General features: G+C 53.6%; 2 protein-coding genes across 4 annotated transcripts in view; one reads left to right on the top strand and one right to left on the bottom strand.

Annotated features, from left to right (window-relative positions):
* The first annotated feature begins 1,738 nt into the window (after positions 1–1,738).
* Positions 1,739–21,984, top strand: LBR (lamin B receptor). 3 transcript variants are annotated; one of them, XM_045983270.1, is made up of 14 exons: positions 1,739–1,849; positions 6,091–6,269; positions 7,930–8,133; positions 9,962–10,045; positions 10,295–10,490; positions 11,469–11,665; positions 12,671–12,725; positions 13,797–13,988; positions 14,587–14,690; positions 15,585–15,710; positions 18,094–18,262; positions 19,504–19,584; positions 19,684–19,806; positions 20,172–21,984. In XM_045983270.1, exons 2-14 carry the CDS (start codon positions 6,105–6,107, stop codon positions 20,330–20,332), a joined length of 1,857 nt encoding a protein of 618 aa, XP_045839226.1. In that variant the 5' UTR covers positions 1,739–1,849; positions 6,091–6,104; the 3' UTR covers positions 20,333–21,984. The 3 variants fall into 3 exon arrangements, with proteins under 3 accessions (XP_045839226.1, XP_045839225.1, XP_045839227.1); XM_045983269.1 differs by lacking the exon at positions 1,739–1,849 and adding an exon at positions 2,679–3,098; XM_045983271.1 differs by lacking the exon at positions 1,739–1,849 and adding an exon at positions 3,159–3,828.
* A 1,303-nt stretch (positions 21,985–23,287) lies between these two features.
* Positions 23,288–26,055, bottom strand: part of DNAH14 (dynein axonemal heavy chain 14) — a 332,088-nt gene continuing 329,320 nt past the window's right edge. The window contains exons 85-86 of the mRNA XM_045982293.1: positions 24,166–24,312; positions 23,288–23,774 (exon numbers count right to left, since the gene is read on the bottom strand). Of these exons, the coding sequence (XP_045838249.1) occupies positions 23,559–23,774; positions 24,166–24,312 (363 nt within the window). The 3' untranslated portion in view covers positions 23,288–23,558. The remainder of the gene's footprint in view (positions 23,775–24,165; positions 24,313–26,055) is intronic.

Genomic DNA, 26,055 nt, shown 5'->3' with positions numbered 1-26,055 from the left:
TGATTTTTCACAACATCCTTCTGTCTACTAACTAGACATAAACAGTAAGTATTCCTTACTTTCTCTGATGTCAAAATCAGTTGTTTTGAAAAATGTTTTTGGTCATTTATAAGGTAGAATGTTAATTCAGCTCATTCTAGTGATTTACAATCTTTCAACTTCATTTTGTCACCAGGCTTTGTAAACCTCACTTTAAGAAAGCAAAGTGTGTGTGTGTTTTTAAGAGATTCTTTTATTACACAGACGGAACTGATCCAGGAAATGCAAATATTTTTCTTAAGGGAAGTGCCCTGAAATCCTGGTCCTGGGAAGGACAGAGGAGAACCAACAGCACAGAGCTGCGAGATCATTAGGAACAGTGACTGCCTTAGGGCCCCTTATACCTGGAATAGCACTTTCATTTCTGCTGCAAAAAAATGAGACAGGATCAGTGTTATCTTGCCTTAAACGTTCGGACAATGCGGGCCTACAGCTTTACCAAAAATCAGGTTTTCCGACTTTGGAGTGCAGTGTGGGTATCTTGAGCTTAAGTCTCCATGAAAATTCCATGACCATGAAGACAACTGGATATCAGAACTTGTTTTCTGGAAAGGCTCTGATGAAAACTTTTGCACTGGATGTGAGTGTCCGAGGAAGCTCAATGTATTAACTTTTCTTATCTTTCTTTTTTTTTAAACGTAGTATATTTGAGTGTCGTGTAGTTTATTAATGTGAGAAAATGAGAACTCCTGAGATCAAAACTGCATTTTCAATGCAAAAGCCGGTTTATTACTATAATTTAAGTGTTTTCAAAACTGAAATTCACTTAAATTAACCTAGTTAAATTAGGCTAGCCTAGTGTTGGATTAAGAAATACTTGAAGACCACACTGCGAAAACGGGGAACTTCAGTGGACTTCTTTAAACTCTCAACCTCAAAGGAAGGAAACCAACTAACGAATAATGGTAACTTGGAGAAAATAAAGGTTTAGGATCCGCACCAGATTCGGAGTTAACGTAACGACAAGCACTTCGCAGGCCAGTTAACACCAGACTTTGTGGGATGCGGGTGGTAGCCAGCGCTTAGGGCAAGAGTTTTGTCCCCGCCGCGCACATTACTGCGTACTTTCTGGCACCTCCGGCCAGGACCCCCGGCCCCAGGGCGCCCCGGCCCCCGTGCCACCGCTGTCCCCCGCTCCCGTCATTGCACCCCCCGCCCGCCGGCCCGCGGCCCAGGCCAGGTCCCGCCGCCTTCAGGACAAAGGAGCCCGGCGCCCAGTGGGGCGCAGCCTGCGCGGGGCGGCCGCAGACCCCCAGCACGGTTGGCAGAGCTCAGCCAGCGTCTTCGCAGGAAGCACCTGCGGCCCCGGACAGTTGGTCCGGACTGGTCACCGCGCGGATTGATTGTTTTCTTTGCAGCTTCTTATTATCTCTTTGGCCAGGCAGGCCCGCAGCCCGAAGTGCGCAGCGCCTCGCGGAGCCGGGCGGCAGCGCAGGGACGGGGTGGGGTCGCGGCGTCTGGGCGGTGGCGATAAGGCGGGCGCGGGCCCGGGCTGACCGTCCGACTCCGCCCGGCTCCGCGCCCCGCCTCCTCCCCTTCTCCGCGGGCCGGCCGGGCGGGGCGGACGCGCCACGAGCACGACCAATCGGCAGCGCCGGGGACGATTCAAAAGGCCGAAGGGCCAATGGGAGACCGGGGTGGCCTCGCTGGGGCGGGGCGGGGGCGCGGCGCGGCGCGCGCTCGAGGGAGGGCGCGCGAGCGCGGGCGCGGGCGCGGGCGCGACGGGCGGCGTCGTGCGCGCGGAGCCGACGCCGGGTGCTGCTCGGCTACTGTCCCGGAGCCGTTCACGTCCCGCCGGAGCCCGGCGCAGGTGAGCGTCCCCGTGCCCGCCGCCCAGCGCGGCGCGGCCTCCGGGTGCTGGGAGCAGGGGATGCGCGGCCCCGGCTTCCTCTGCAGGGGGTCGGCCGGGCCGCGGCGGAAGTGGAGCGGAGGTGGAAATCGCTGGCGCCTACCTCCATTTTGGGCGCGCCGCGGCGGTGTCGGCCGGGAGGGCGGCGGTGGTGGGCCTGGGGCCCCTGGGTGCGGCCACGGCGGGGACGGGGACGCGCTGACGGGGATGGGAGACGGGGGGGGGGGGTGGTGGACGGGGGAGACCGGGCGGGTGGGACTCAGGACTCAGGATGGGGTCACGGGGACGGGGGATGCGCTGACGGGGACGGGGGGCTCGGGGGGGTGACCCGGGACCCTGCGGGCGGGACGTGGGTTGCGCTGACGGGGACGGGGACTCGAGGGACGTGGGAGCCCGGCGGGCGGGACGGGGGACTGGGGCGGCGCTGGGATGGGGGATGTGTTGACGAGGACTGGGGACATAGGGGAACCCGGCGGTCGGGACGGGTACTCGGAGCGGCGCGGGGACGAGGGATGCGCTGACAGGGACGGGGGACGTAGGGACAGGGGATGCGCTGACGGGGACGGGGACACGTGGGGACAAGGGAGCCGGGCGGGTAGGACGGGGGCTGGGGGGGGCGCGGAGACGGGGGATGCACTGACGGGGGCGGAGACGCGGGGGACGCGGGGACTAGGGATGCGCTGATGGGGATAGGGAGCCCGGCGGGCGGGACGGGGAACGGGGGGGGGGGGTTGCGGGGACGAGGGATGCGTGGACGGGGACAGGGCGCGGCTGCCGTCCGCCTTCGCTGTCACTGGCTCCCGGACTCCCACGCTCTGAAAGCGGATAGTGAAGTGGATAGTGTGCGCGCTCGATCCTGTGTTTTCACCGTTTTAATGCTTTAAAAAAAAGTCCTTGTTGTGACACCGGCCCGCGGCCTCAAGCGGCACTTCTAAGACCCCGAGCGCAGAGGGGCCTGGTCTGGCCTGGGAGGACTGCTTGGCTTGGGCGGGGGCGCACCGGACTCCCCGCCCCCCCCGCCCCCGCACCGCGTCCGCGCTCACCTGCCGCACCTGCCGAGTCTACCCCAAGCCGCGTGCACGCGTGTGCGGGTGCCTGGCCTCCGTGGCAGTAGCTGTGGCAGAGAGACTGGCGTCGCAGGGCCAGAGAGGGCAGGTGTGGACAGAGCACCGGCCGCCCAGCTGGTTTCCGAGAGCTGTCGGGAGGAGGGGTAAGAGGGAGCCGCAAGGGAATGGACCTTACCGTGGCGTGTTCAGATTGCTTAGGGGGGTCGGGCCCTCTGCCCAGGCAGGTCTGGGCAGGGGGCAGGCCTGGGCGGTGGTGTCTCCTAGGTGTCTTACAGCCTGGGCAGGGGGCGGGGGCAGGGGCAGGGGCAGGCATTTGCCTGGCTGGCCTTGGGCCCTGGGCCCAGGTGTGCAAGGGAAGCCGTTAGACTTCCTTTGAGCATCCCTTTCTCAGCCGCATTTGGACTGGTTTGGGAGAGTGAGGGAAAGAGAACCAGACACTCTTGTAACACTGTGGTCTCCATGGGCAGAGGGCTGTGGGCTTGATAAATAGTAACAGGTCCCAGCTCAAATGTGTGAGGATTCTAGGGCTAACTGATAGGGAAGTTAGTAAGCATGTGGCTTCACAGTGAAAAGCCTCTCAGTAAACAAGCTTTTCCTTTCTACTGGGCTGAAATATCCCTTCTGAATGAAGCCTTTCCTGGTGGGTCTGGACCTCGTGCGTCGGCGCAGTGAGGCTGGGGTGTCCCATCCTGGCAGACTCGCCCTGCAGAGGAGTCTGTTGGAAGGTGGCTGTGCTGTCACCAGGATGGGAGGAGCTTGGGCAAAGTGGAGGTGCGCACAGTGTTGTGGTTTCATCTTCTGGAACATTTGTTGACACCACAGAGGTTCCTAAGGAAAGGGCTGGCTTCCTCGGCCACCAGTGAAAACATCGCTGTGAGTCCCAAGTCTTCGTTGTTTTTTTTTTTTTTTTTTTTTAATTAAGCTTAGCAACCTAACAGATATCGTATCTTAATTTGTGTGACCCAAAATATTTAATTGGCTAACAGACGGCAATAAATAAATGTTCAGAAAGGTACAGTGTCTGCTCCAGAGGCTTTTTAAGTCTCTGGAGAATTGTTTCAAACTGGAATGGCGTCTTCGTGGACAAAGATACAGTTGTCTTCTCTCAACCCCTCTGACCAGCCTCTGGGCATCAGTACCGGTAACTGGTTTGATTTTAGGGGGTCCTGGGAAGTGGAGGGGCACAAGAGAAGAGAGAAGAAGGGCACATTTCCTTCCTCTTTCTCAGTATTGAGAGGCACTCGCACCTGAATGTTGAAACAGGCAAGGTTTGCCGTTGTCACCTTCCTTTTTGTCCCCCTCCTCCATGGCCCAAGGCGTCCACTGCCCCCTGCTTGCCAAGTGCCCCTGAGATGCACCTCAGCCAGCTGTGACTTCAGCTGGCTCCTCTCCCCCAGTCCAAGCCCTCACCGCCTCATTAGCCCACGATGGTATCTCAGGCAGGCGCCGGCCCAGAGCACCCTCTCCGCTTGCGTGTGCTGGACTGACACCCTCTAATCACTGGATAATTGGCTCCGTTTGCTTTCATCTCCCAGCCCGACTGCTATCTTTCTAAACAAGTGAAGTTTGTGAAGTATTTTCTCAGGCAATTAACAGCGAGGAAATGTGCTTATGAAAGGTTTCCCGCTGGAGGGGTGGGGTAACGCCGCTTCGAGCTTTCCTAACTCCTGAGAGCTGCTGGCGTGCCCATGCGGCCTGGTGCAATCGGGTCTTGACCGCAGCTGGCTGAGCAGCAGGCTTCGGGGCCAGACCGGCTAGCGGGGGCGGCAGCTGGCCAAAGGAGGAGATGTGGAAGCATTTCCCTGCTTAGACGAGGCCCCCAGCCTGCTGAGCTGCTGGTGCAGAAGGAGGCGGGGAGGCACTCAGTTTTGTCCCAGGGCAGCGGGACTCTGCTGCTCAGTTGACGGGGAAAGCGTGCTGCCCGAGAGCCGGAAGCACCCAGCATCCAGGCCCCCTTGATAATTGAGGAAGGGTGGCCAGCAGGCCTCCCTTAAGTGGTCATCCCCGCTGGCCGCGTCTGGTTTCTTGGAGTGCTGTTGAAACGCGGCTCTGGGGCCATGTGGAAAGGAACGTGGGAACTGAGGGTGGATCCTGGCTGCGAGTGGGTGTGCGCCCACCCGTGTGTGGTTGGCAGACCTGCTGCACTGTGTTTGGGATTTTAGCTGGAAGACTTGAAAACTTGATGAAAGCACCCCACGTTTGCTATTCGTTATGGGTTTGGAATAATTTTTTCCTTGTTGGTGGCTTATAGTAATGTTAATTATACATCCTTGATTTTCCCAGATGGATGGTTTCTTAGAATTTATTGTTTTTAACAGAGGTAATGTGTTAAAAATGAAACACTTTTTTAAAAAGAAGATTTTATTTATTTGTGTGTGTGAGTGAGAGAGAGAGAACACAAACAGGGGGAGTAGCAGAGGGAGTGAGAACCAGACTCCCTGCTGAGCAGGAAGTCCAATGTGGGGCTCTATCCCAGGACCCTGAGGCGTGACCTGAGTTGAAGGCAGATGTTTCACTGACTGAGCCACCCAAGCGCCCCCAAACTAAGGTTTTAAAGCCTTTGTAAGACTATATACAAATTTATTTATCTATCTATTTAAAGTAAGCCCTGTGCCCAATGTGGGGCTTGAACTCACAACCCAGAGATGAAGAGTCATGGGGCTCAGCCGGGTGCCCTGTGTGCAGGTTTATAAGTCAGGGAATGCATCCTTTGTGACATGCCTTGTTGGCATGCCTTGTTGAGTAGCAAGATGTCTAGTCACTCGGGTGATAGCATTTTGCAGAGTGCAAACCGCTTGGTGTCTTTCTGTCCGGCTGCATGTTCGTGTCACCGGCAGGTGCCACGGTGGCAAGAGCGCCCCGTGTAAAGTGACTCCAGGTGAGATACGCCCTAGCAGAAACAACAGCCTCATGCGTCCCCACGCTGCCATTTCGTGCTGCCTGTTCTCATGTCCTTGGTACTTTGTTCTCCCCTTTGGAGTAAGGGCTCAGACATCTCCCCCACCCCTGCTCCAGGAGCCTTTTCTCTGCCAGTTAAACACTTGGGAAAGACGTATTTTAGTGTTCATCTGTGGAAGAAAGACACATGTGAGTGTGGATGTAGTGACTCCTGGTTTTTTCTTTTAAACCATTCAGGCTGATTTTTCAAAATGCCAAGTAGGAAATTTGCTGACGGCGAGGTGGTGAGAGGTCGGTGGCCTGGGAGTTCGCTTTACTATGAAGTCGAAATTCTGAGCCATGACCGCCAATCTCAGCTCTATACCGTCAAGTACAAAGACGGCACCGAACTTGAGCTGAAGGAGAATGATATCAAGGTAAGTGCTCCGTTGCTTTGCCAGAGTCTGTTTCTAGATGGGGAGGTGGCTGGTGGTGCGTTTTTAGCCGTACAGCAGTCAGCCTGGCCCCAGGTGGAGGTGCAGGGCCACACTTGGGCTTTGGGTGGGGGAGACAAAGTGCGGCGCCGTATCCTGATCCCAGAAGCTCCCGCTTCCGTGATCGTGTCATGCCTTTGGTGAGGGAAGTTTGGCGGGTGGTGCTGGTGTGCGTGGGGTCTCAGGGAAGGCTTGCAGAGAACATGGGGAGCTGAGGCCAAATAGGGAGAACTCACGGCTCTGGCCAGAGGCTTGGCGGGGGGCTGGGACGTGGGTGCAGACACAGGCGGCCAAGTGTGCAGGGGGCGAGGGCCAGCCCGGGATTAACGGGAGCAAAACCGGAGAGATGTGGGTTTCATCACGACACCGAGGATTTCAACAGGAGAGTGACAGTAATTAGGTTGAGGTCTGGCCGAGGGCTTCTCAGACTCTCCGGTGGTGGTGGGGGGCGGGTTTTAAATGATCTGTTCCGTGGTGTAGAAGTGCTTACATGAGGGGCGCCTGGGTGGCTCAGTGGGTTAAGCCTCTGTCTTCAGCTCAGTCATGATCTCAGGGTCCTGGGATCGAGCCCCGCATCGGGCTCTCTGCTCAGCGGGGAGCCTGCTTCCCTCTCTCTCTCTGCCTGCCTCTCTGCCTACTTGTGACCTCTCACTGTCAAATAAATAAAATCTTTAAAAAAAAAAGTGCTTATGTGAAATACCATAGAAGTGACTTGCTGGACACTTGGAAGACAGGTGCGCGGTAAAAGCCCTGACTGCAGCGTTAGATCCGACAGGCGTAAAATCACGTTGTCGAAATGCTGTGAAGATTTCTACACGTCTGGTCTCAATTTCGTTTTTGGTAGATGTGAGAAACAGTTCTTGAACACACAGCCTCTGAACCACAGTCTGAGTACTCTGGCCCGGGGTTGGCAAAGCTTTTGAACCAAAGGCCAGATAGTGATGATTTTAGGCGTTAGGGGCCGTATGGTTTCTGCAGTGCGAGAGCAGTTCAGGTAGCCAGGACGTGAGGGGACGTGGCTGTTTTCCAGTGAAACTATTAATGGGCACTGGAGTGAGAATTTCAAGTATTTCCCATGGGTCATGAAGGTTCACGTTTCTTCTGTTTTTGTTTGGCATCATTTACAAACAGTAAAGCCATTCCTAGCTGCTGGGCCACACAGAATCAGGTGGGAGAGAAGAGGGCAGAAGGAGGTGTTGCTGGGTCGCCCAGCCGTGCCCCCGCTTTCCAGATCCTCCCGGGCGGCTATTGCGAGTGCCCCTGGGGGGCTAGGGTTTGTGTTGCTGGGTGCGGTTCACTTGTTCACTTGTCTCAGTTTGACGCGGCGTCAGGGGCCGCGGCTCTTGAAGGTGCCGTCGGCAGAGCGCACAGGTAGTTGGCTTGGACACATCCATTCCGCGCAGGACCTTCTGAGAAAGGCCGTGTATGTCCCGTGGGAGGTGGGCCACTACCCCAGCGTCTGGCTGGCCTGGTCCAGCGGGCTCTCGGCTGCCTTGAGGCCCCAGGGTGATTGCAGAGTTGATGGTACTGGGCACGCTTTGCGCCCTCTTCTCCTTCAGGTCTGTCTTGTGCTAAAGCTCTGTGCCTTCTCGTCCCTCTCTAGCCTTTGACTTCCTTTAGACAAAGGAAAAGTGGCTCGACTTCCAGTTCTCCCTCCAGACGCCGAGGGAGTAGGTCAAGGTCGCGCTCCCGATCCCCCGGTCGACCACCGAGGAGTTCCCGTCGATCCGCCTCTGCTTCGCACCAGGCCGACATCAAGGAGATGAGGAAGGAAGTCCTGGAAGTGAAGCTGACTCCGCTGGTGCTGGTGCGTGTAGTCAGGCTCGCGGGAGGCCTGCACCCGTGTCCGGGGTTCGGTCCCAAACCGTCTTCCCCTTCGTGTGCGTGCTTCCTCAGGCCGCAGTGAGTCGTGCCGACGGGGCAGGGACGCGTGGCATCTAAGGTGATGACTGTGGAAGAGAGCGTGACCCGCTGGAAGAATGGGAAGTACAGCACTTGGGAACCACCAGTGCAAGAGAGCGCTCAGTTACAGGAGTGCGGTTCAGTATCGTGACTTTAAAAAAAGCAGGGTTTAAATTTGGCGTAGATGTAGATTGTAGGTTGAACTGAAAAAGTTTTTGTGTAAAATAAGGAAACATAACTGTGTTTTACAAAAACATATCCTTGGTCTTGGCATCATTACTTGGCATCATAATTTTAACGGAATTGCTTTCTGAGCCGAAGCTCGGAAGGTCGGTGTGCAGGAGCTGCAGGCCCGCGCACGGGGATGTCCAGATGGTAGGCCAAATGGAAATGGTTTTGAAGGAAAAGAACTGAATCAAGATGATCTTTTATTCTCTTCACTTAATATTATCTCTCTCCTGGGTAAAATGCACACAGATTTTTAATAACCCTAAAAAACTGGATTTAGGTACACAGTTTTGTAGTCAGATTTTTAAATTTTAAACCATTAGGAATAACCTGAGTTATATTTTCATACACCGTTTGCTGTATGGAACTGTTTGGCTGTCCGTGAGTCTCACGGATGTGATGTGATGGTTAGCATCAGCTCCCTTATTGATGATCGGCCTTTCGCTTTTCCTCGGGATTTTCACTGTTGTAAGCAAATACTCTAACACAGCATCTGATGTTTCCCGAACATCGGTGCTTAGGTGCGGAACTCCATCTGAGGCTTTGATGCATGTGGCTGAATTGCCTCAAGGTTTCTGCCAGCATCCACAGTGTGTGAATGCCCATTTTCTCATCCGGAGAATTCTAGTAGTAATTTTTTTGGTCAGTTTGATTGCGATATACTGTCCGCTCACCCCTTTCCCTTGCCTTTGAGGATTACTGGGGAGCTTGAATATTCTTTTTTTTTTGAGCTTGAATATTCTGTCGGTTAACGGCTCTCAGGGCCCATCAGGGGACACATGTTAAGGAAAAGATGCTGCGTGCTCCTTTCTGTCACTTTTTCATTTTTAGCATTTAGTGCCTGTTCGTGTTTACAATGTGACTTTCTTACAGTCCTGGTGACCCAAGAGCCACAGACTGGCTGTGCTCCTTGCCAGCAGAGCCTTGGACCACTTCCCCAGTTTGGTCCGGGGACACGTTCCCTCTGTTGCTTAAAGAGGAGGCAAGTTTGAGGAGAGGGACATAGGCAGTGGGAGCTTGGGGCTCCGTAGAAACCAGGCAGCGGGGGGCGGCCTGCAGGTTGCTGGTGACCCTCCCGGAGTACCTACCATGTCTTAGTTTCCCCTTGGTGGCTATTTAGGGCCAGTGAATGTGTGTGATGTGTGTCTCCCCCCCCCCCCCAGCACTAAGGGAATTGATTGATCAGTTTTTACTTTCTCTAACTCATAGTGAATATTAGAGTGTCTGCCATTGAACAATGACATTGTAACAGTCTATGTTTAAAAGATGAAAGATCTCGCATAGCGAGCTATACTATAAAATCCAATCCTTTTCGATTGGGAAATTCTCATCAATTTTATTCCTTTTCCTTTTTAACAAAAGTATGTTGAAATCTTTTAGAATCGAAGCCGTGAGAATCTTTGGTTTTTTTTATTGTTTGATTTCATAATAGCAAGTTTTTGTCACAATGGTCTCTTTAATAAGGTACGATTCTTAATGTTTACGATGGTTTGTGTTCACCTTAGAAGCCGTTTGGGAACAGCCTCAGCAGATACAATGGAGAGCCTGAGCGCACAGAGAGGGACGGCCTGCCCCCCAGAAACACTGAGGTACGGGGCGTCCTTCTCATCTCTGGCACTTGACCTCTTCGTAAATGTGACTTTCTCTTTCAAGTCACACTGTATACCATAATCTTACAATCTCTTCTAAAATTCTGTCCTTAAATTGGGACTGAATATCATTTAACAGATTTCTTCTTGTTTGTGAGCGGCTATATTAAGATGCTGAGTCAGTTAATGGGGTAACATTAATGATAATTATTGACTGTAAACATTTCCTATTTTCTATTTTCTAATTAGGAAAAATTCCACTTGTCAGAAGAAAGTAGTTACATATCTACCCAGTATAGCCTTCGGCCAAGAAGAGAAGAGATCAAATTAAAAGACATAGATTCTAAGGAAGAAAACATTGTTGCAACAAAAGGATCTACATTATGGAAAACCTCTGAAGAGCCAGCCACGCAGAGCAAGGCCCTGGAGTTCGGTGGAGTCCCTGGTAGGCTGCTGCTCTGGCTTTGTATGGGGAGGGTGGTGACGGCGGGGAGGGTGGTGACCCCGGGGGCAGTGGCCGTGGCAGTGAGCTCTGTGGGGCGGGGCGGGGGAGGGAGGGCCTCCCTCTGCAGGAGTGTGAGCCCGGAGGGACCCTGGGGAGGAGCCCTCCAGGCAGAAGGCGCAGCAGGTGCAAAGGGCTGCAGTGGGAGCGTTTGTGACGATTGTCCTAGAGTGGAGAGAGTGCCCATGTGGCTGTACTTAAAGCTTCAGGCAACCTGCTTGTGGTTTTGAACAAAGGAATGCAGCAGGTAAAGGGAAGGCTGGTGTCGGAAGTGTTGGCTGAGGACAACGGAGTCCAAGCGCAGCGGTGGCCGAGGGCAGGGGCGGCTACCTGAGCCGCCCGGCAGGGCCACGAGCACCCAGGGTCTCAGGTGTTCGAGCGCTCAGTGTTCTGAAGTGGGTAGTAATTTGAAAATGATGCCATTTCACGTAAAAGAAACCACTCGGGGCCCACCGGTTCAGAGTCCTGCCTGGCTTCGTGGCCAGGTGGATCATAGCTGTAACCAGGCTGGCTGGCTGCGAGTGACGGTGTCCCCCTCACCGTGTTTGTGTGCGCTCTGTGCATGGGGCACTGGCCCAGTTCTGGAAGCTTGGGGACAGGATGTTTGCTGGCTTTTCTACGAGGAGTCTCATGAGTTTTAGATGTTCGAATGGCTGGGTTGCTGGCATCTCGCCGTGTCTGCTCCTGTGTGGCAGGACTTGAAATGCCATGAAGCCTGGTCTGTGAGGGGGACCCTGTTGTCCCCACCGGTCTCTGTGCCTGCGGGCGCTTGCCCCCCGGGCGCCCTAGGGGTGAGGCATTGCTGATGGTACCTTAGCAGGGTCAGACGCTTAGCTGGCCTTTGGTTCTGCCTCGGAAAAGTGAAAAGCACTGGATCAACTGGACTGAAGTTGGAACCTCAAATGTCCCCGGTGTTTGCAGGTGCGTTTCTCATCATGCTCGGCCTGCCCGCCTTCCTCTTCCTGTTGCTGCTCATGTGCGAACAGAAGGAGCCCCATCTTCTGAATTTCCCACCTCCGTTGCCAGCTTTGTCTGATCTGTGGGAAACCAGAGTGTTCGGGGTCTATCTGCTCTGGTTTTTTCTTCAGGCTCTGCTCTACCTCCTGCCGATTGGGAAGGTGAGTTCCTGCTGGGAGGGCACACTGCTGTGGTTCTCCTCCCCCCGCTTCAGGCATCTTTAGGGTAAAGCTCTACAGTGCAGACACACATTCAGATTAGCTGAGGTAAGCCGCCTTCACACTAGGTAATGTTGAATAAGAAAAGCAGTTTCCACGGTTACAGATTTGATAGATCTGCACGTGTCTGTTCTTGCGCATTTAGACTAGGGCCGGGAGTGGTGGTTGTTAGATAAGGGCCCTACAGGGGGCGCTGGAAATCCACATGTGGGATTCCGCTGCCACCGAGGTGGCCCCCAGGCCTGGCTCCCCTGTCCTAGCCAATGAGAGGGAGGAGGAGTCCGGCCCCAGACTGACACTATGTCGGTGTCTCCTACACGTGGCAGCATTGCTGAGTAGTCATTTTGGGGAGTAGGATGTGGCTGCCGTCGGGCAGGCGGACGTTATTTAAGCTCAACCCAAGGGAGGTCTGTGTTTCCTGAGTGCATGTGCAGGGTGCTCCCTGGCTCTTGGTCACGGAGGATTCATGGAACGACTGAGTGGATGTGTGTGTGTGTGCGTGTGTGTGTGTGTGCATGCATGCATGTGTGTGCGTGTGTGTGGACCAAGACCACGTAAGTCTGTGGGATGAGTCTGCATGTGGCGTGGGGCGGGAGGGGGGCAGGGTAGCTGGGCTTGGAGTGGGCGGCTGCAGACAAGGACCTCAGCTGTGGGACGAGGGGCGTGTGCTGTGTTCCTGCAGCTGCGGCAGCTGCCTTCCAAGCGCGCGGCCAACCATTGCCTGGGGGCCGGGGCCGGGGGTCCAGCAGCCTGGGCCGAGCAGTTTCCCTAAGATGTCTGTGTCAGCCAGCTCCGCAGTGTTCCCCACATGACGTGCCAGTGATATGTCTGCCACCTGTCACTGTCTATGATGCTGAAAGGTGGTGAAATTTAGGATTCAGATGTTGAGAGAGTGTTGTGCTTTTTAAAGCTTCAAATTAAAAAAAAAAACCTTTTTTTTCTTTTCAGGTTGTGGAAGGAATGCCTCTTACTGATGGAAGAAGACTCAAGTATAGATTGAATGGTTATTTGTTTTTCAAAGATTTTATGTATTTGACAGACAGAGATCACAAGCAGGCAGAGAGGCAGGCAGAGAGAGGGGGAAAACAGGCTTCCTGCTGAGCAGAGAGCCCTCTGTGGGGCTCGATCCCAGGACCCGAGATCATGACCTGAGCTGAAGGCTTAACTCACTGAGCCACCCAGGTGCTCCTGATTTTTTTTTTTTTTAACACACAAATCTGATGCTCGCTCAGAGCCCGTGGGTGCTGTGCTCCTGCATGTGTCCACATTGCTGGCTGCCCGGGACTCACGCTGACCCGTGGGCTCCACGTGCCATGTGCAGGGACAGCCCCGCGGGTGCTCCTGCCGCCACCCAGTTTGCTTTTCCTGCTAGTACTTACTACTAAGTGAAGCAATCACCCTGGTCTGTGTACTTTATCCTCTGGGGTTACTGCCTGGCCCAGGAGGTCCCATCCTGCGTGGCCTTCCTGGCTGCTCCTGCCCCGGGAGCCGTGGGCCAACCTCTCTTTGCTGCAGCACTGGCCTCTGCACATCCCTCGGCTGCGTTCGCAGGGCTCCTGTCTGGAACACGGTGCCCCCCGCCCCCTCAGTGTCCCTCGGCTGCTGTTTTAGCCCTGTCATGGCACTGCTCCAAGAGGCTCCTGGGTTCCCTTTTCCTCCTTTCTTATATTTTACCTTTTAATTAGTATTTTTAAACCACTTTATTTATTTGAGAGAGAGCTAGAGCAAGAGTGCGCGAGCAGGGGAGGAGCAACAGGCAGAGGGGGAAGCAGACTCCCTGCTGAGCAGAGGGCTTGGTCCCAGGACCCTGAGATCATGACCTGAGCTGAAGGTAGCCACTCAATCAACTGAGCCACTCAGGAGTTCCCCCCCTTCTCAGCTTTTTAATAGTGAATTGCTGTGCACTTTTCAGCTTTCTCTTAAAAGCATATAATGACTATTGATTATGCACAAGGAGACCTTAAGTGTGTTCCAGCAGGTGGAAAGCTGGGGGAGCGCACGGCTCTGCCGGGAGGTTCCCTGCCTCGGGCTGAGCCCAGGCCTTGCTAACGTGTCTGTGTTGCCCCGTGTGCAGGGTTCTACGCTTTCCTGCTGACCGCCGCGGCTGTCGGGGCGGCCGTGTTCTGGGGCCTGGAGCTGCTCTACGTCTACCACCATTTCCTGCAGCTGGCGCTGGCTGCCTTCGCCTTCGCCGTGGGCCTCAGCGCCTACCTGGCCGTACGGGCTGCGGGTGCCCCCCCGGCTGCCCTGGCCCCTGGCAGCTCTGGTGAGCAGCGCACCCCCAGGGGGAGGAAGGGAGAATGGCATGGAGACAATTCGGAAAGGAGAATACACTTAAAGGGAAAAATATATTTGGTATTTTCCTCCTATTCTCCTAGTCGGTTCTCCTCCTTTTCCAGTCACTTGATGACAAGTAAGACCTTTTGTTGTCGTGACTTATGTCCAGTCCCCAGCGTTTTCGTCACCTCAGCACCACAAGTTAGGATTTTCTCCTTTGGTCTCAAGTAGTTCAACATCCTTAAAAAAGAGACCAAGCCAGGTCACAGAGATCACAAATAGGTTGACTCTTGACCTAAAGTGTTCAAACATTTTAAAACATGAAGTTGCTTATTTTAGAAAACTGTGAGTCTACATTTAAAAAAAGCTCCGGTTCCTTAAACTCAGGGGTTCTGGCCCTTGAGGCCTTGCTGCTTCCATTCAGGTCCTCACGGCCCGTCCTCACTGGCGCGCACACCCGCCCACCCACCCACCCACTACCTGCTGGACCCCCAAGCGGCAGGAGTAGGGACCTGGGGGTAAGCGGCTGTGCTCGCCATAAACCTCCCAGTGGCTGTACTGTTTGTGTAAGAACTTTTCCCTTCCAGGAAACATCGTCTATGATTTCTTCATTGGCCGTGAGCTTAATCCTCGGATTGGTACTTTTGATCTCAAATACTTTTGTGAATTGCGCCCCGGACTGATCGGATGGGTATGTCCTCTTCCTCTCATTCAATTGCAGTCCAGGAGTACACATTAGTCTTGCATTTAGAAAAAACTATAAATCATTTCAAGGAAGATGTAGGTTTTTAGGAATAATTATAGTTGCTTTTAGGAGCAAGTAGAGCTTTCTACAAATCTGTATTTGAAGTTTTTTGTTCCTGCAAATAGAGTCCATGTGGTTAAGATGCCCTTGTTACAGGTATGAAACATTAAGGGTTTGTTTTGTTTTGATTCTGTCAGTGTATTTATTTAGGAACGTGATAGTCTAGGCAAATTCATGTAAGAAAAAAATGTATTCTCATTCTCTTCAAAAAGAAAATGAATTTTGACCTAATTTTAGACCTGTGGGGGAGTTGCAGAAACGGAGTCAGGATTCCCTACCGTTCCCTGCTTGTCCCCCGCATGAACATGAGGCACAAGCACGGAGCCTCGAGGCCTGGGGGTTACCGTTGTTCGGTATTCTCAGCTGAATCCACAGACCTGTTGGGTTTCCCTTCTTTTTCCACTGTTGGCCTTCTCTGTCCTGGGACCCTTGCCGGACAGGCCTCCAGTGCATGTGGCTGTGACTTGGCTTTGTCTCCTGGAGTTCTTCCCCGGCTCGTGGGACCTTGCCCCTTGCAGCATGCCGGTCACAGACTGTGTAGAGGGCCCGCCGTTTTCTCCTGATTGGAGATGCGTTGTTGATAAGAGCACCATGGAGGTGACCCTGTGTCCTGCCTGGGGAGTCCCACCTGGGGGTGTGGTGTAGGCGTCTCGGCCCCGCAGGTCACTGTGTGGTCACTGACGACTGTGGCTCTCTTGGCAGTGAGGCGACCGTCTCCCCCGGTGGCAGCCAGCGGTCTGGGGAGGCACTTGGAGCTGGTACTTGCCCTTCTTCTTTCAGGTGGTTGTGAACTTGGTGATGCTTTTGGCGGAGATGAAGGTACAGAATCGAGCAGCTCCATCCTTGGCGATGATTTTGGTGAACAGTTTCCAGCTCTTGTACGTGGTGGATGCTCTCTGGAACGAGGTAATTATGTTCAGAGCAGAGGCCTCGGGAGTCGGGTGGGGGGCCTGCCTGAGCGCTCGGGGCCTCGGCCTCCCTCGTGCACCCCTCGGCACCCTACTACGGAGAGCGACTTTAGCCTGTACCCCTCGGTACCCCTCCCAGGCCGGCGCGGAGCCTGGAGCGGACGCGGTGAGCGCTAACGCCCAGTACGCAGGCACTTGCTGGTGCCGCTGTGTCTTGACTGCTCCTGGGTGTGACAGATTCAAGATCTGCAGGTGACGGATTCCTCAGTAACTCTCGGTTTCTTAACTGCTGTGTCAAATGAAAGAGGGTAGATTATCATTGAATTAGGATAGTGCTTTTCGGCTCGTCAAGAGGCAGCTAGTTCTTCCATACTGGGTGATGGAAATTTTATGGCTGTGTTTCAAAATGTGCGAAATACGAGCTCTGGCCCGATGGATAGAAGTCAGAAGTCCTGATGATGGAGGAAACCGGGTGAAGTCCAGCTGGGTTCCTAACCCGTGGCTTCCCTCACGCTGAGCAGTAGTCAGTGTTTTCTGCCCCTTGAAGACTCTTCGTCTCAGCTGAACAGATTGGCTTTGAAGTTGATGTTTGACCCCTGTGTTACCGGCTTCCTGGTGTCTTTGTAATCTGTGTTTCCAGATCCCAAGTTGAGTTTTCTCTTGGTTTTAAAAATAGAATGGGCAGCCGATGTCCTTTTGTCCCGAAGCAGGTTTGCGTCCCAGTCTGTTCGCATCTTGAGTCTGGGCCGGCTCCTGTGGGCTGTGCGGTCGGGTGGCTAGGCTGGCTTCTGGGAGCATGGTCATGGCGACTCAGCAGGCCCGCTGTTTGTCTTCCAGTGATCTGCCTTCTCTCCGGGAACACTAGGGCCTTCGGAGGTCAGGAAGCCTCAGCTGCAGGCCCAGCGCCTCGGGGAGCTCCTGTGGCCTCCCGCAGTCCGTGTCTCCACCCGGGGCGACGTGCTGTAGAAGAAAACCTAGAAGTGCTCTTGGTCAGGCGGGCGCGGCCTCCCACTGTCAGGTGGCGAGTGGCCCCTTGGAGGCGGGTGGACAGTCGCCTGAACTCATTGTCTCAGAGGCTTTTTTTTCCAACCCACTTTCTGGTAGCTTGTCAGTGATTGGTGCTTTCTGACTCGCAGTGCTGGTCGCGTTGATGTGGCTGGGGATTCTTAGGTTCTAGATGTTGGGCCACATGCTGTTTGCTGTTGAGCGCTGGGATGGGACACAGGGATGAGGTTGGGCGGGGCCGTTCCCGTGCCTCGTGGGCACTGCGGCCTTCTGGAGGAATGGGCCTCTGTGTAGGCCACCTTTAGCCTCTGGCTGCGGCCAGATGCCTGGCGGGGGTTGCCTCACCAGGTTGGGTGACTGGAAGGAACTGAGAAGTGTGATGAAACACAGGCGAGCGTTCCCTGGCGTCTCTGGGGGACTCCTGGGGTCCCCTTGTTGTGCCCGCTCCCTGTGGTACTTGCCCCCCGACCCCCTGTAGTCAGTGGTGCATGTCCTAGAATCACCTGGCACGCGCAGGAACGGGCGCACTCTCCGGAGACTGGCTGACCCCCATTCCTGTGTCCCATGGTTTTTCTGGTGGAAAACGGTCTTTGGAGTGCCTGCTTTGTTTCTTTAACCTGGGCCATGGGTCCCTCCCCAGGGCACACACTTGCCGCCTGTCCTTTGTCCATAGGGATTCCTTTAGGGAATCCCAGGGCCTCCTGAGTTTTGGCCCCACTGGCGTCTCCCATTGGAGTCCAGCCTGCACGACCAGGCCCACGCCGACCAGGCCCACAGAGGGTGTGTGCTCACACGAGTGTATCCCAGATGGAGGAGGTCAGGTGCCCTTGTGAAGGGTGGACAGGAAAAGCCAGATCGTGATCGCAAGGTAGATGGGCACACGTGGAATGGACGCAAAGGCCGTTGGTGATGTTATTCTCCCGCAAACAACGGGAACACATACTGCCGAGCAGGCGAGCGGTGTGCTGGGGGGCAAGTGACCACTCGAGGTCCCTGCCTGGGGAGGGGGGAGCAGGAAGGTGGCTTAGGGGGCTTGGGGGTGGTGGCCGGGGCGGGGAGCCGTACACTGAGTTTGGAGGAGGCTGCTTCGGGCGGAGGCAGGAGGCATCTGCGGCCTTTCCAAGATGCCTTATTTCCACATCGCGGAGTGAGTGGGTCGGGTGACCCGAGATGGAGACGGTGGAGTGACCAGGTGGGAGACACGTGCCCCAGAACCAGACCTCCCTCCCCTGCTCCTTAAAACCCTTTTGGTTGGTGTGCCCTCTCCTAGCGCTGTATGAATTTGACTAGGAACCAGTACTTTGTATACCTGGAACATAGAAACTTTCATCCCCCAAAGGGCATTAAAAATGGCTTTTCCCACTCTCTCCTCGCAGGAAGCATTGTTGACAACCATGGACATCACCCACGACGGGTTTGGATTCATGCTGGCTTTTGGAGACTTAGTGTGGGTTCCCTTCATCTATAGCTTTCAAGCCTTTTATCTCGTCAACCATCCCAACGAAGTGTCCTGGCCCATGGCCTCTCTAATTATTGCTCTGAAACGTGAGTACTGAGTGAGTCTCTGCGGGTTAAAGATCGTGTGCCGAGTCTCTGCTCCAACAGCTCCACATCCCAGCGCGCCCTCTTCAGTGGGTGTGATGAGCTCAGGTGGGAAGTAGTTTGTGATGCGTGTCAAGAAGGTTCTTGCGCTCCCAGAGAGCATGGATGCTTTGTCCTCTGGTGGTTTTTCCTTTGCAGGACTGCTTTTTCTGGTGGGCACCTTGGAATGCGGGAAGGCTGGTCCTGGCGTGCTAGGCCGGCCTGCTGTCAGACACTGTGAGGCCTGGCGCACCAGCGGGGACTTACAGCCCAAGGAAGGTCACGGGGAAGGCGGAGCAGACTCGCTCTGGGAAACATCAGTCAGTGTAGGGCTTACTGGAGGGTAGGGTGTTTGCTCTCACGTGTGAGCGGGTTCGGAAGCGTGGGGAGGGGCGGGGTGCAGCTCAGCGGGAGACAAGGAGCATCGTGGTCGTTGTGGACATGCATCAGGGTGGCTCTTCCTCTAGGCCACTGTTTGGTAAAGGTCCGCACCCGAGGTGGGGTAGGAACAGCAGCATGAGCTTCAAATAGAGCGAGTTTTACTCCGCTAAGTAGTGTCCGTGGTAGAAGAGGAAATTCCCGGCGGTGGTTGCATTTCATCGCTGGTTTGGTGACCCATGCTCGCCAGGGCCGGGTGTTGCCCAGGATGGCGAGTGCCTCGTTTCTGGGTGGGCTCCTGGTGTGCTGCGCTGGCCGGAGGCTGGACGGTACGGTGAACAGGCTGGGATATGTCAAGACCCATTAGACCTTTGAAGCCCAAAATAGAGCCGGCAGCTTGTAGGCTGGCAGTGGACTTGGCAGGTGTCTGCACAGGCCATCCTGGTTCTGGCTCTGAGCTGTGCTTTGATTCTGAGTTCTATGGCGTCCGTGTTCCGGCTTGTAGGCGCTGGGCTCCAGAGGATGCACCCTGTGTTCTGGATTCTGCCCACACTAGCCTTGATGGGGTTACAGGCTGGGCCGTATTTGGTTTCATTGGTGATGTAACTGTGTGGGCTGGTTTTGCATCCCCCTCATGGATGGTGAAATTTCACGATTGTTATTTTCTTTCGACATTCTGAGATTGAGTTCAAAACCTCTCAAAGTATTCCATCCTTTGGAAACTTCCTCAGAGCAAAGAAATCATTTCTAGGTGAAATTACAAATGTTTTTAAATATTTGATTATATTGATCTAAATTGTTAACATGAAAGTTTTAAAAAATTACAGTTTGTGGATATGTAATCTTCCGATGTGCAAATTCTCAGAAAAATGCATTCCGGAAAAATCCCAGTGACCCAAAGCTTGCACGTAAGTATCGGTTTATATTTACGTTATCTTCCTCACATAAAGATTTTGTGTCTCTATTGGTGTAGAGATCATTATAAATGTATTTTTATTTTCATCTAGATCTAAAAACCATCCATACTTCAACCGGAAAAAATCTTCTAGTTTCTGGATGGTGGGGCTTCGTTCGTCACCCCAATTACTTGGGTGATCTCATCATGGCCCTGGCGTGGTCCCTCCCCTGTGGTGAGCACTGCATAGGGGCGCCATGTGTGCCGTGTTGAGGGGTGGGGTGGGGCAGAGTTGGAGGGTCACAGGGGGCGGTGGTGTGCTCTCCTGGCGGAAGCCACTCCCACACCAGCCGCTGTGCCCGATCACTTAGAGGAGTGAAGTTAGCATTGACGTGAGGGCCAGGAGAGGATGGCCATATGGGAAGGGGCAGCTGTCCCTGCGCCCTGGAGAGCCTGTCACGCAGACGCCATCTTCTGCCACGTGTGGGGGTTGAGGGGCTTCCCCGACATGGGGGAAAGGGGAGCAATCCTGCGGTCCACTTGGGAGGACTTGGGGGGACAAACAGGGAAGCTACCTCACGCGTCTGTTGCGCTCCGCAGGTTTTAAGCACATTCTGCCCTATTTCTACGTGATCTACTTTGCTGTGCTGCTGGTGCACCGCGAGGCCCGTGACGAGCGCCACTGCCGGAGGAAGTACGGCCTGGCCTGGGAGAAGTACCGCCGCCATGTGCCCTACCGCATTATCCCCTACGTCTACTAGCCATGCGCTGCCGCCCGCCCTGCTGCCCGCCCTGCCGCCGCGCCTCCACCGGTCCTCCGTGGGGCTCTCACTCTCCTGCTCCAGTCGGGACTGTGGAGCCAAGTGGTCTTTTAACCTCCTCAGGTTTATTGTTGCTAAATCACAACAGTGAACAAGGAAACAGGCGAAGGTGTTAGAATTGGCTTTCTCATGGGAAATGCTCCATTCTTAAAAGTCTTGTAAATGCACTGAAAAGAATACCACAGGTGTCTATGGGTTTTGAGCACTTTTCAAATTGTGATGGTTTTTGTCAGTGGTATTTCTTACGTGAAGCCAACTGTGACCCTCGAAGCACGTTTGTGTTTTGTTATATTCACAGAAGAGGATTTTCATCCATTTCGTTTTCCTAGTTAAGTGATTTGAGTGTAGACCCCGCTCCTGCATGAACTGCTCTCTGGGGAGAGGCGGGGGAGATGGTCAGAAGCAGCTGGCTTGCCCTCAGCTTCTAGAACCGCATCGGAAGATGTAAATACCTAGCTCTTGTGTAATATAGGGGGACCTAGGATTTTTCTGTACAGTATTTTGAATGTGAAATAGGACTAAGTATCTTTTTAACAAAAACATTTGCAGTATTTTAAATTAAGTTTTATAAAAATACATGTCGATTAAAAATGGCAAAGCGATAGAATTCATTTAACGCTGTATAAAGATGCTGTTAAAATAGGAAGGTTATTTTTCTTAATCCAAAGTTTGTGAATTTGGCTTTGCTACCTCAACCGCAGCTGTTCGTTTGCCTTTATAAACTGTTGCCCATAGAAAAAAATAGAATATATATTTTTGCAGTAACATCACTATTTAAACATTTTTACACAGATTGGTGTTTGAAAACCTGCCATTTCAGGCTGATATTTTTGTATGTTTTTTGACTTTTTGAAATAAAACTGTGGTTTTGCTACTGCTGAGGTCATGCCGTTCAGACTATTTTGTACCATCCCCTAGAGCTGCAGGACGCTGCTCCCTGGGAAGGAGGGTGGTGTTCATTGAAGAACAAGAGTTCAAAATCCTTTAGTTTAATACATGTGTGTAGGGCAGCTGTAGCTATTGAATTCTAGTTGTTAGGGTCTCATTATTAATTGTCCTAAAATGGAAGAGTAGCAAATTCGCTAAAATTTTTGTGTTCAAAGTTAAATTGTTCTCAGTATCTTAAATATAGGGGAATTTAATATGTGTGTGTTTGGGTTTTTAAGGATGCGTTTTACATGAGATAAGTGGGTGCGCATGTCCCTTCTGTGCGGCCACTGGGCGGCGTGGGGCCAGCTCAGTCAGGGTGATCCCCAAGTCGGTTTGCTCTTGAAACCTTGTTTTGGGGGAGTTGTCCGTGTTTTTCGCACTGACGTAAGCAGGCAGTTTTTGGATTCTGCTTTTCTCCTGGCATCGGAATGAGCATTCCCGTGTGTTCTGTGCTCGTCTGACCGAGCGAGGGAGCTGGGGGCAGGAAGGAGCACGTTTCATTCTTCCTCCAGTAAGGAGAAGAGAGCCTCTGCCAGCAGAGTGTGGCCTTTCCGGATTTCAGCTACGATTTGTTGTTCATTTTGGTTTTGACACATTTGACGAATTTTATGATGAAGTTTTAAGTTGGAAATAAAGTTGGAAATAAAAAAGCTGTTGTCCTTTGCACTCGAGAGCCTCTTTTCCCTGCCTGTGACTCTGGGTCGTTGGTGCAAACACAGGAGCCCTGAGGGGACCACCGCCACCGTCCAGGGCCACGGGGCTCCAAAAGGCAAACTGGACCCATGGGCCCACGGCTCTTGGCATCGAGGCTCACCATAGGCTGGAGCTTGAAGGGCTTAGTTGAGGGCCTCAGGTCCCAGATCGTGGCCATGTATTTAGTCCTTGTTTGAGAAAATCAAGAAACGATCAAAACCATTCACAGTCAGTCCTGCTCTCGCGAGCCTGTACGAGCCACACAAAGGTCTAAGGACAGGAGAGACCGAGCCCGTCTGTGAGGTGTTTGTGTGTCCGTGAGCGAAGGCAAGATCTCACCTCGGTCTCTACTCCTGGATGCCGGGAGAAAAGGCCCCGGCTTCCAGAGCTCACGGACGGCTAGCAAATTGTGTCTTTTTTTTTTTTTTTTTAAATTTATTTGACAGATCACAAGTAGGCAGAGAGGCAGGCGGAGAGAGGAGGAAGCAGGCTCCCCGCGGAGCAGAGAGCCTGATGCGGGGCTCGATCCCAGGACCCTGGGACCATGACCTAAGCTGAAGGCAGAGGCTTTAACCCACTGAGCCACCCAGGCGCCCCAGCAAATTGTGTCTTAATTCCGAAAGCTACTTAAGCAAGTGAATTGGATCAACTATCGTTTTCTTCATTTCTAACCCACAGGGACTAGGTCTCCATTCTTTTCGGCACCGCTGTGTCTGACTAGCTTATGTGGCTTTTGGATGGTTACCTTCAGACAGTTCAAGCTCGCAGACGACACAAAAGTAAGATGTTACTGTTCTGTTGGCGTGCATGGGTCTGGGTGTGGTTGTGGGCCCCGCGCTGTCCCTTCGCCATGGAGTCAGCGGCTTGCTGGTCGTCTGTGCACGCGTGGGGGCTTTGTGCCAGCGTGCCTGCTGCTGAGGGAAGGGGACTACCGATGTGGCTTCGGGGTGCGTTCCAGGCACAGTGAGCTCTGGCGAGACTCTTCAGCTTTGGCCCAGATCCGAGCCACTGCCGACACCCCGTGGGACGCAGTGGCCTGAGGGCCCCAGTTCCGACTCATGCTCCACGCCACGCTCGGTAATAAGGATCCTGCTGGCGGAAGCACATTTTGATGGTGACTGAGCGTGCTTCCTGCTCGGGGTTGGGGTTCCAGTGGGATTGGGGCTGGGGACGTTCCAGGACCCCTCCTCTGAAAAGATCCGCCTGTCTTGGAGGCCCGCAGTCAGGCCAGCGGGGTCCCGTTTTGGGCTCCGCGCAGCCAGGGAACGAATTCCTGAGAACTAGCCCTCATGTCTCTTGTATTGTGGATAACCGCAGAGGTCACTGTTGCTGCTCACGGGGCGCAGAGCTTTCCATGTGCGGGAAAGGGAGCCCTCCTCACCTGGGTTGGGGCTGAGCACGGAGAGCGGCCGGCAGGTCCCCCTGCAGGTCACGGGGTGGGGGGGCGAACACGGATCTCCCCGTGGAAGGTGCTGGCTACCCGCGACGGTCTCGAAACACGTGAATCCGGCAAGTCAAACAGGAGGTGGTTTGGTACATGCGTTTATTTCTCATTCCTCTCACACAGCAGTGCGACCTGCAATGTGACCCAGTGACTAGGAGGTCTCCTCGTGGGTAGATACACTGAGGTTAGAGAGGTCGACGGTAAGCCAGTGGTCGTCAGAGTTCTTGATCGCTCAGGCGTCTGGTAGACGGGGCATTCGAACGTGTAGAGCTTGGCATCTGTCTGCTCAGTAGCATTTGCTCGGTCAGTAGAGATCTTAAAAAAACAAACAAAAAGCCCTGTAGTCACATTGCAAACCAGGAGCTCCCATCTTCCATGCGCTAGATTTGGGGGACGGTCTTAAATTGCACGCATTCTGGTTGGGTCTGTGGCTGCGTCTGCAGGTTACACCAGAGACTGGAACTTTCCGACTGACCGTCAGGACTGCACAGAACACAGTCTTGAGAAGCAACATTGGATGCTGGCGTAGCATCTATTTCAGACATTCACATTCAGTATGTTGGGCTATCTTAAATGTCATTTGCCATCTGAAGCGTATCATCAAATGTCCAGGGAGGCCAGAGGGAGTGGGGACCGGAAGGAGGGGCTGGTGTCCCCCAGGGAAAGCCTGGAGGCTTGACTCACTGATCAGCACATGGGTGGTTACCTTTGTTGGCAAGAAGTAGATTTCAGGAAAACTGCAGCACAGCTCACGAGGCAGGGAGTCTTCTAGAACTTTCTGTTCATGATTCCACCTTGCCCCCTCGATGAATAAACCAAAAATGTGCACTCCAACGTGTGTGCTGTCTGTTCCCTAAGATCAAAGAGAGATGGCGTCAGTGGGCCCCCTGGTGTGACGCTGCCTTCAGCGGAGGCTGTCTGGCGGAGGGTCCCAGAGGGGACAGAGCGCTTTGGAGTACGGCGGTCCTTCCTGGTCCATGAGGGCTGATGTTCACCTTGGCCCTATACATTCCTGGTGCTTCTGTGTGTCGGTATGACCCCTGTGAAACAGCCATATGGCTGTCCATGGCCCTCAGTTGAGGTCCCAGGTATCTGCCAAACTGGTACTGGTGTCCATCAGAAGACACTGACGGTAATGCTCATGCAGCCCAGATCGCAACAGGCCAACACCGACGACAGCTCTCTGCTCCCCCCAGTGAGGTCGGCCGTGGTGCGCAAACACGCTGGGACTCTGCAGAGCCATGGCTCCCTCCCAGACACGGGGGGGGGGGGTCCAGACTGCACAGTCCTGCTCACAGGGAGCCAGAGCTGGAGGCACAGTGGAGGCAGAGAAGGGCCAGAACAGGGAGCCCCTGTGCAGGGACGTCCCCAGGGAGGGGTGCCAGCCGCACTTGCTTACGGCGTGGCGGGGGTGCTGAGTGGAGTACTCATGTTCCTCGTACGGCACACCTTGGTGAAAATAAACACAAGCTAATAGGAGAGCAGTAAAATAAATTCCCCGAAAGCAGAAGGAACTAAAGAGGTAAATAGAAAACACCATTAGAGTTAATAAAGGCAAAATTTGGTATTTGATAAAGTAAATAAAGTAGACAAACTTGGCCAGTTTAAATTAGAAAAAAAAAAAAAACAGAAATGAGTATAAGGAAGTATAATAAAGAATTTGAAGGACATGGGGGGCTCAGTCAGTTAAGCATCTGTCTTCTGCTCAGGTGGTGATCTCAGGGTCCTGGGACCGAGTCCCACACCGGCTCCCTGCTCGGTGGGGAGCCTGCTTCTCCCCATTCCACACCCCCCCGGCTCCTACTGCCCCTCTCCCCACTCTCTCTTTCTCAAATAAATAAAATCTTAAAAAAAAAAAAGTTTGATTTGCCGTTCTTTCAGGTTCCTGGGAGGTGACCTGTAGACCCCAGGATTTTATTCCTGGGACGACCATGCAGGCTTGGTCCCCAGAGAGCTTATGCTAATGAGATGGCTCAGGATGGGGGCTGGCCACGGAAAGAGCGAACATGAGATTGGGGGGTTGGGACGTTGAGCCAAGTGACATCAGCTTGACAGTGATTCAGTCAAATATGGCTACAGAGTGAAACCCCAGTCAGAAACTCTGAACCCCGAAGCTCAGGTGAGCACTCTGTCTTGTCGTTCCACATCGACACTGGGGAGTAGTACATCGCTGAGGACATGGGAGCTTTGTGTCTGGGGCCCTCCCAGTCCTAGAGTCTGCCCTTTACATGTGTCTCTTCCTTTGGCTAGTTCTGCTCTATATCCTTTTGTTTTGATAAAACTAGAAGTGTAGTGTTTCCTGGAGTCCTACGAGTCTTTCTAGCAAATTATCTGAGGTCGTTTTAGGAAGCCCCAAACTTGAGGTTGGTGTCAGAAGTCTTAGACTTCGCAGTCTCAGAGGGGTGCGTTCTTAACCTCAGGTGTGAATAATCCCAGGTAGAGAGCTAATGACAGAGAGTGAGAAGTGGGGCGTTAAAAATCCTATTCTCAATAGCAACAATTATATAAACACTTAGGAAAACAGTGTAACTACACATTCCTAAGACCAGTGTGAAGGAAACAGAACCGGACTAAAGGGAAAGACAAACCATGTTCC

The sequence above is a fragment of the Meles meles genome, chromosome 17, assembly GCF_922984935.1.
Source record: "Meles meles chromosome 17, mMelMel3.1 paternal haplotype, whole genome shotgun sequence".
Taxonomy (NCBI): Eukaryota; Metazoa; Chordata; class Mammalia; order Carnivora; family Mustelidae; genus Meles; species Meles meles.
This window is presented reverse-complemented; position numbering and strand designations above follow the sequence as displayed.

What these genes read in the sequence shown, in the direction of transcription:
- LBR (XM_045983270.1), top strand. Translation starts at nt 6,105, where the DNA reads ATGCCAAGTAGGAAATTTGCTGACGGCGAGGTGGTGAGAGGTCGGTGG. An exon ending in TGGATGCTCTCTGGAACGAG is followed by an intron (nt 15,711 to 18,093) that starts GTAATTATGTTC and finishes CTCTCCTCGCAG; the next exon opens with GAAGCATTGTTGACAACCAT. An exon ending in CAGTGACCCAAAGCTTGCAC is followed by an intron (nt 19,585 to 19,683) that starts GTAAGTATCGGT and finishes ATTTTCATCTAG; the next exon opens with ATCTAAAAACCATCCATACT.